Source organism: Octodon degus, unplaced genomic scaffold, assembly GCF_000260255.1.
Source record: "Octodon degus isolate 3935 unplaced genomic scaffold, OctDeg1.0 scaffold00002, whole genome shotgun sequence".
NCBI lineage: Eukaryota > Metazoa > Chordata > Mammalia > Rodentia > Octodontidae > Octodon > Octodon degus.
Genome location: NW_004524578.1, coordinates 10,799,916 through 10,809,287, shown reverse-complemented (window position 1 = coordinate 10,809,287; position 9,372 = coordinate 10,799,916). Strand labels below are relative to the sequence as shown.

Genomic DNA, 9,372 nt, shown 5'->3' with positions numbered 1-9,372 from the left:
AGAGAGAGAGAGAGAGAGAGAGATTTCAGAGTTTGACAGAAAATGCGTAAGTGCACATTTTGTTGTAGACAGTGGTAGCCAGTCTCTTGCCTGTGGTCATACGGTCTCAAATTTGGCATGCTTTAACATTTGTAAAGAGCTTTGAAGATCTGAAATTTTTATCTGGAATATTTGGATTTTTAAAGATTGGCATCCAGTTTGGAACCCAACTACTCTTTGTGAGACAGGAGATGAGAGTGTGGATAGCAGGCTGAACAGGTTGATGTGACCTGCCCATCAGTTAGATAGAGGACACCTGTCCAGGCCCAGGAAGAAGCGCCCAAGGGTTGCTTCTTGGATCATTCACAAAATGCTCTCTTCAGTCCTTCTGCCACAAGATCAAGGTTTCAGATCAAGTTCTAGCTGTGACGTCTAGCTGTGACATCAACCTGAGGAACGGCACAGACAAGAGACATCGGTCATTGACCTCATGGCCACTTTCCTGTCTCTCAGTGGCTTACTCTCACTCTGTAGAAAGTACTTCTCTTTCTACCTGTGTCAGTTACTTTTCTCTCATTGCTGGGACAAAGTACCCAACACCCAAATATAAGGAAGGAAAGGTTTATTTAGCTCACGGTTTGTGGAGGTTTCAGTCCATACACAGCCGGCTCCAAGGCAGAGCGGCACATGGCCGATGATAGCAGTTTATAATGGTGGAAGACAGCAAAATAGCAAGAGCAAAAGGGAGGAGGAGCAGCAGCAATGTCAGCAGAGAGCAAGTCTGTCTCTCTTGTGTTACATTCAGGCTAATCTCACCAGGCTGGGTATGGCACTCACACCAATAATCCCAGCAGTATTCAGATGCATAATCCCAGCCTTGGATCATGAATTAATCACAAACTCTAGAAGTCCACCCCATAACTGCATGAGGCTTGAGGGGATAACTAGACACAAACCACAATACTACCTTTAGTAAATGTAAAATTTCACAGACCTTTGTATTTGTCTAAGTCTCTAGGACAAAAGGAACGGGGGGGGGTAACTATAGAAGTACCCTGCAACAGCAAAGCACCCCAGTAATACCTTTATTTCAGTGGGCATGATTTGGCTTGTGATTTACATTTTTGTGACCTTGGATTTTTATAATATTGCTTTCCTTCAAATCTGAACATTGTGTGGGGTTAATAGGTTAGTAGGGACATGAGTTTCCAGGTTATGAGGTGCTGTATTCATTTGTTCTGTTGGACAACTGGCTAAGACATCCTGCGTTTCTATGATTTTTTAGACCCATTCTAGATCTGAGTTGTGTGTGTGTGTGTGTGTGCATGTGTCTAGATTTAATCTCCTTAAGTCAATGAATAGGAATATAAGATCCAACCAGACTGTTCCATCAAATATTCATCAGGTGTGATTTATCTTCCCATCAGGCATTTTTGATCACTGTGTGGAATTTCGAGCTCTATATGATCCCCCTGGCATTGCTGCTGCTATTTTTCTACAATTTCATCAGGCCCTTGAAGGGAAAGGTCAGCAACATCCAGGATAGCCAGGTAAGCAAATACTGAAGTAGTTCCAGCCTTTGACTCAGGAAAATGTTAACAACCAGAGACAGTAACTACTGCGCACCAACTCTCACTCCATCTCTGTTTTGCTTCCGCTGTGAATGTAGCCCAGCACATAACATTTTGCAACAGCATTCGTTCATTAGGAAAAATAGGGATTTTCTCTTTGTGGTATCTTGTGTTCCTGAGAGTCAGCCTCTGCTCTGGGCAGGAGAAATGCCCTTTGGTTTTTTGGCCATTGTTTCCTTCATAGGACTTGTCTAAGTACGGATTCTGTATGAGTTTACAGAGAGAAACTACCTCAAACACTGCAGAAAATGTGTAGTGGCTCCCGGATTTCTTCCAGGACTAGCAGAAAATTCTGGAAAGCTGGCTCAAGCTTTTCCACAAGGGCACCCCACAGAAAGTTTTCTTCTGGCTTGAAGGCTTAGGAGAGTCCCTGAGTCCTGCCAACTCCCAGGGCAATCAAGTGGGGAGTAAGCAGAGAGGGCTCTTTTCTCTGATGTTGGTATTTGCTCTGGAGTGAAGTCTCTGTCCTGTGGAATGACAAGCAAGGCCCCTTCCCAGTCACCCCTCAGTACTCTATCTCTGGGTTTCTCTGCTTCTCTTCTGCTCCATCTCCATCTCCATCAGCCCAGTGCAGAGGACAGTTTTCTAAGTGAGCAGAAATTTGTATTTATAGCTTAACTTTATGATGAAATGTTGGCACTCCTGATTACAACGAGGTTTTCTGAGACTTCAGTGCTAACCATTGTCATGTATTTTTTATATTCTAATTTAAAAATTCATCTCTGAAATAGTTGACATTTAAGGAGTGTTTCTGATTTCATTTATGACAGAGAAAAAGTGAGAAGAGAGGAATGGCAGAGGAGCAAAGTGAAGGCATTTTCAAAATTCCGTTTTTATTTTGATCATTTAATGAAATAGATGTGGATTTATGTTAATGAAAGAATAAAACAGACTGATAAATGGGTTTCAAGTTTAGGTTCTTTTAAGGTCTAGGCTTCACAAGGGCATAAATAAGGGGTGTTTATACAAAGAAATGTCTGTAGTAAAAAAAGGCTATGACCTAGTAGTTCTACAGAATTTATAAGATAGTATAGGGCTGGGGAGATGGCTCAATGGAATAAGTGCTTCCCTGGCAAGCACAAGCACCTGAGTTCAATCCCTGGTTCCACAAAAAAAAAAAAAAAAAAAAAGATTGTATTTTGCTCACTGATGAATATGCTGTGTGCTTATAGGGTGTGTGTGTATTGGTGTATTTGTGTACACTTGTCAATGCTTCTGCATATGAATATTCAGTTGGTCATTTGTGCATAAATATATTTGTATGTTTGATTACAGATGTTACATGAACTCCTTTTAACTAATAAAACATGCTCAAACTTACCCCTTAGTTTGATACTGAGGACACAAGAATGACAAAAGAGCCAGCATTTTCCTTTTATGCTTGAGGAAACAAAAGCTCTGAGGGGTAAAGTTATTTACCCAAAGTTACAAAGGCAAATCATGCCGGAACTCTGCATCCAGGTGGACTTTCAGTGTTCCTAATTGTGATGCTGCCCGTAATCTTTTGTTTTTAATCACATTCCTATTAATCTGTTGTCTTTCATGAGTCACACTTGCTACCCAAGTAGAATAGGTTGGTTCCCCAGGGCTCGATGGCTGTCAAGCAGCTAGCTGAAGTCCATGAAGATTCTGGCAAATGAGGCTGGAAGTTTCTGAATGACTGTACGGTGGCTTTTTGGAGTGTTACAGAGAATGCTGCGTCATCAATGTTAATATCTTTCAAGAGCATAATACTGACATATTTTTATTTATTTTTATTTTTTTGCTCCGAATGCCTTCAGGGCAGGTTTGGCTGGCTTGCGTTGTGGGGATCGAACCACAGCAACCTGAGCCTGACTGCTTTGTTGAAGCAGCCACTTAAAGAACTGAGCTAAGGGGCAGGCCCCCCTGACATATTTTTAAACTGTGGGAGTGATAGCAGCGTGACACACCTTTGCAAGGTTGAGTGTTCAAAACTGACCCTGGGGAGCTAATATTGAGCTTGTTGAATTTCTTCCTTCTACATTCATTCAATTTTATAACAACTTTTGTGTGCTTTTAAACCATACATTGATAGGATTAAAAACTTAACTATTACGAATAACTGCTAAACTGATTTGAGCCGGCCTGTTGGCAGCATAGGTGCTGCTGAACCAGTGAGCTACACCCAGCCTCCTGCGAGTTCCTGTCTGAGTGCTTAGCTTCCTTCCCCCGTACCTGCCCCTCCTACCCTCAAAGCCCGCAGAAAACAAAGATCCCACGTAGAAACCTGCAACTTATCCTTAAGATGGATTGTATTCAGATGAATGCATCTTCTACTGTCTAATGTTGCAGTAATGGCCCCACAGGGAAGGAGCTGTCATTACAGCCAGGAGCCCAGCACAAATGGAGTATGGTGTTCTCAGACTTAACATAGCAGTTGGTTCATTTGTCAGAACAAGAACAAAACTGTTTACAGAAAGCGTAAGTCTGCAAGGCATTTTTGAGGCTGGATGCCTTCAAAGGGCACTTGCCTAATAGCTTTATTTATAGGTAACAGTTTTATGGAGAGGAGGCTCATTGTTTATAGTTTTGCAACAGTGTCCCTGAACTTGACTCGCATTTTCAAGAGGTTATGATGAGTTTTAAAAATAGTAATGCTTCAACTCTGTAGAAAAAATTTAAAACTGCCTCTGTGTTTTATATGCATTGGATAATTCCACTTGATGCTTTAATCACAAACCATGTGGTTTCTTTGCAGGAGAGCACAGACCTCGAGGAAGAGGAAGACGAGGATGACAAGGTGAGCGTGCTGCTCAGGGCCAGAAGGGCCCTGATGTTGCTGCCAGACTTGCTGCCTCACGCTGCATTTTTTCCTTAAGGATTATACAGTGAACAGTACTTATGTAACTTTGAAAAACCAATACCTTGTGCATGTTTGAAATGGAACTTCTTTGATACATATTTGTCTCTGTGCAAACATAACACTAGTAGCAATCACCTTTCCTGTCTCTTTTATTATTATTTTTTTAAATTTAGGACAGGGTGTACAGGGTCTCACTGTATAGACTGGGCACTATGAGTTTACACCTGTTTACACCTTCCCAAGTGCTGGGATTACAGGTGTGTGCTGCCACGCCCAGTCGCAATTGCCCTCTCAGTGTGCCCCAGGGCTGGGGCTGGCATGGCAGGCCTGGGGATCGAACTCCTGGCCCCTGCCTCTGCCTAAGCAGGTGCTTTAATCCACTGAGCTATTTGGCCCGCCCTCACCTTTCCAATCTTATAAAGAATTTTTAATCAATTGGCAGGTAATAATTGAACATCTTTCCGGAAATCAGGTGATATGTTGACCCTTCCTAAGACTGTTTAAAGCTGAGATTGAAATGAGGGGGAAACATAAGGAACAGCTGAAGTGGTCCAAAGAGCACAGCAGTAGGAAGCCTCAGCTTGGACAGAAGCCAAGATGAGCCTTCGTCTTTGTAGATAAAAGGCAGCCTGGGAAGTCAAAAGTAAATCAAGTGAAATCGCTGCTCCTTTCGGGTCACGTCTGTGCCCTGTGGGGTGGTCACCCACTTCCGAGCCTGTCACTTTCCCAGCTGTTGCTGGCAGTGTGTTCCGCTACACGTCTGGGTACATCTGTCCCTTTGCTTCTCCTGGGAGAATCTCTCAAATCTGCTGCTTTTGTTGTCATTACACTTTCAGACAGACCTTCTGGAATGAAATGAATAAAGAGAGGTGCCAAGCGAGCTGCTTCTAGCTTAATGGACTCGCAGTCTCCTAAAAGCCCATGGGTAGAGGGGGCTGGATGGGATCCTGCCACAGGCTTCTGGGAGAGCAAAGGGCAAAAGGAGGCACTTTATGAGGGAGCATGCGCTCTAAATGCCCATAGAATAGAAATTAAATGGCAGGCACTAGCTCTGCGACACAGAGAGCCCTAAAATTAATTGAGTGGACCAGATGGTTTTAGCCATTTGAAGCAAATGGGATGGATTACAAGTAAATCTTACTTGTTGTGCTGAGATGATCATTAATAGCAAAATAGTGGAGTGTAATATTTTTAAGAGGGTCCACACCTTTTTGCAGAACAGAAGATATGTGGATACATCTAGATCTGATACAGTTTTGGGTGACAAGCTTATTGAATATCAGCAATCATCACTGAACTGAAATGCATGATGAGAATTTTTGTTTTACTGGAGAAAGTTAGAAGAACAAACACAGGTGTTTGAAATCCACATGAGGAGCCACATGTCCCTCTGGGCTTGCTGTTCTTCCTGCTTATCAGCTCTTACTACCTGGGCTCAGTCATTTGCAAGAATGGTTCAGAACTTCCAGGAAGATTTTACTCACACTTAGTAGTTTACTAGAAGTGTACTGCTCAGGAAGCACCAAGTGGAAGAGATGCCCTGGGCAAGGTTGGAGCCAGGCCAGGGAACTTCCATGGCCCCGCTGGTCTCAGGAACTTCCCAGCAGGTATTCACCAACCTGGAACCCTCGTGAACAGTGTTTGACTTTCTTTTATTTATATTTAAGAGAATAAAAATATAGTTGCTTCAGTGAAGGCTTCATTAAGCAGGCCCAGTTCTTCAAATCCTGGTCTAGCCTCTACCCCATTTCTGGAGGTTAGGGGACTTGGACACAGGGTATCTGCAGGTGTCAACACTCTCATACGATTCTCCTGACTGCTAGCACCCCTTTAAGGCTGTCTAAAAGTTCCCCAGGAATATTAATTCAGGTATTATAAAAAAGGGCTTGTTATGAAGACCAGAAGTCTCTCCTTTTACCTTCTCAGATCTTGAGCTATTTCAAGTCTTGGGACAAAACCAAATATAACAAACTACTCCTACCACACTTCTCACTTAGGAAATTTCAAAAATTTCAGAAGCTCTGGCCGGCAGCCAGGGACAAGGACCAAATATATGTTTCTTATTATATAACATTATCACACTAGGCAAAATTCTAAATTTTTACAAATCGTAGCTCTATAGTGAAGAAGCAGCATTTTTGTTTGCCCAAAGTTGTTCAAATAAGCCATCCATGAGGAGAACCCCATGCGCCTTTTTGGGATAATTGTGAGCATTTTGGGCTTATCTAATGGAGCAATCATCCAATAGGGAGACAATGGATAAGAGTATGACATTCAGCAATCGGCAAGCATAACATTAGGCCATCAGCCTAGGTTGATGATTGTCATGGTCTTACCTTGCACAGAGCAAAGTGAGGTTCTGGAGATAGAGCTACATGAGCAGTACTCAAGTCCTCTTGGGCAAGGCTGAGGGAGAAAAGTGGAAGGATAGCTGGATCTTCAGGGATGACCTCTGGAGTCACTGCCTGTTACCTTAGCGTGGCCCTACACAGCTGCCCCCTGTGGAGAAGGATGACAATAAAACATTCTTCTCCCACCAGGGACAGACATTTTTTGGTCATTTTTAAAAGGGTCTTTTGTTTATTGTATTTTAGGGAAGGGTCTACAGGGGATCAGGGTCTCACTACTGGAATGGACTCTTAGTGATTCTCCTGTTTACAGCCTCCCAAGTGCTGGGATAACAGGCGCGAGCCCCATGCCCAATCTCAATTGCTGCCTCAGTGCTCCCCGGGGGTGGGGCCGGCAAGCTGACCTGGGGATCAAACCCCCGACTCCTGCACTAAAAGGGTCTTTTAAGAGCCAAAACATAATCACACTTGTTTTATCCTTCAGTTTCATATTTCCATGAGTTCCATATTTCCAAAAGCTTTCAAAGGAACAAATCTGAAATAAAAGCCTGATTTCTGTTTATGCCTCTTCCGCTGAACACACCCCTCTCTTGGTTTGGGAGACTGGTGGGCTTTCTAGTGCACTCTCATTGTTTTGTTCCTCCTTCTCTTGAGGATGTGTTAAGCTAGAGGAATATTCAGCATCAAGAATTCTGAAATGCATATTTCCATACATATGGTAATTTTTAATTTATTATTCGTGTGTAGTAGCCTCCACCTCTGAGATATGCTAATCCCAACGTGGACACATGGTTACTGGTGGAATCCCCAGGGCAGTGGCTTGTCTAAAAGACTTCCCCCTGATCTCTCTGGCTTCACTGTGTGTTTCACATGACAGTCCATGCTTCTGGGAACTGTAAAACACCCAGGCCAAGGGGAATTGTTTACAAGTTATAAACACGCAGGCATTTTGTGCAAAACCAGAAGAGAGAAACTCCTTTCTAGCCAAACTATCCATCTTGAAAGTGACACTCCTTAATTGCTCCCACCGATTCCCACCAAGTACCATCAGAGGTGATAGTGGAAGATGAAAGACCACCTCGCCCCGTGGCCCAGCCCCCCAGGGGATGACCTCACCACCCCCATCTTCAGCCTATCTGTGGTGCACAGACCAGGACATGCTCTGGCGTCTGTCACCTCATTATTGTCCGGAGCAGCAATGTGACATCACTGTGGTCACCGTTCCTTCTCATTTTTAAAAGCACATTGTGGCATCATGTATTGGAATCTAGGTTGGACACCACCGTTTTGCCTTCTTTTGTGGCCTTTCAATGATAACATGGAAGTTTCGGGGAACTAGTTCTTTTGGCTTTCAGGAAGCAAAGCAGACAGGCTCAACTTTGAAGACAGAAAATCTTCCTTTCTTTCCCTGATGACCCATGTAAGAAATTGCTTGTTACAAGTATAGTTTGCGAGGGACCCCAGAACAAACAGATAATGGCCAAGTTCAGCCAACAGCAATCAGCTGACATTTCCTATTTGTATTAGATTCCATATGTGACATCCGTCTGTGTGGACCTTATTTGTACGGATGGATTACAATGAAAATTGCATTAATTTTCTACACAGTAAAGGTCAGTAATTGAAGCATGAACCAAGAAACTATTGTGTAAAATGCTGTATCCCATACTTAGGAAAGGTCATGCAAGACAATAATGTCTTGTTTTCATTGCTGAAGGTATAAATACTTGCATTAAAATTTCTTTTTTTTTCCAGCCCAACAATCACTTACATAGAATATTTTAGCACATACTATTAACATCAGGAAGGATTATAAGGGCATGTAATAAAAGAAAAAAAGCTTTGCTTTTTTGCTATGAGTAAGAAACCCATTGGATGTTGCAACAAGGGCTGGCTAGTTTATATCTCTGCACACAGAAAGAAGACTTGAAATGATTTGCTCTTTTAGAATCCCTAAAGAGGTCACAATTTCCTGACAGTTTATAGAAAAAAGAAAATTATCCACTTACGTCAGTTATGGACGAAAACATATATGGAAATGTTCCTTTAGGAAACCAAATACACTTAGTGCGTTTCTCTTGATTGAAGAATGTTTTATAATGAAAAAGTACAAATACATATTAGATTTACTTCCTATTTTCACAATTTATATTACCTTCATTGAAATTTAAACAGATTTGGAACCATCAGTTTCAGCATTTAAGATGATTTTTCAACCTCTAAACTGAGGAGTTAATCTCCTCATTACCCAGCGAAATCCCTCAGAGTAAGAGAAGCACAGAGTGTGTGTGTGCGTGTGTGCGTGTGTGCGTGTGTGTGTGTGTGTGTGTGTGTGTGTGTGTGTTTTGGAAGAATTCTCTCAAGGAACCTGCAGAGGCCTTTGTTTGAGGGGCAGAGGCCCCCAAAGGCTCAGGCCTTCCATGTCCTTGTTCCAGAGTGAGGAAATGACCTGCTATCCTAGTCCAGAAAGATTGGTGTTTATGGATCATGAACTACAACCTCCTAGTAAGAGTAGTTTTCTTTATTATTCCTTTAATCTGCACAAAAGAATTCCCCAAATACAGTCAATTGGTTTAATCAGTGTTTTTTT

At 42.5% G+C, this 9,372-nt stretch overlaps 1 protein-coding gene across 1 annotated transcript in view; it reads left to right on the top strand.

The window, feature by feature from the left end:
* The window catches only part of Mctp2 (multiple C2 and transmembrane domain containing 2), a 260,991-nt gene that overhangs the window by 210,339 nt on the left and 41,280 nt on the right, over window positions 1-9,372 (top strand). Inside the window, exons 19-20 of the mRNA XM_004623453.2 lie at window positions 1,407-1,529; window positions 4,330-4,371. Coding sequence (XP_004623510.1) covers window positions 1,407-1,529; window positions 4,330-4,371 — 165 coding nt within the window. The remainder of the gene's footprint in view (window positions 1-1,406; window positions 1,530-4,329; window positions 4,372-9,372) is intronic.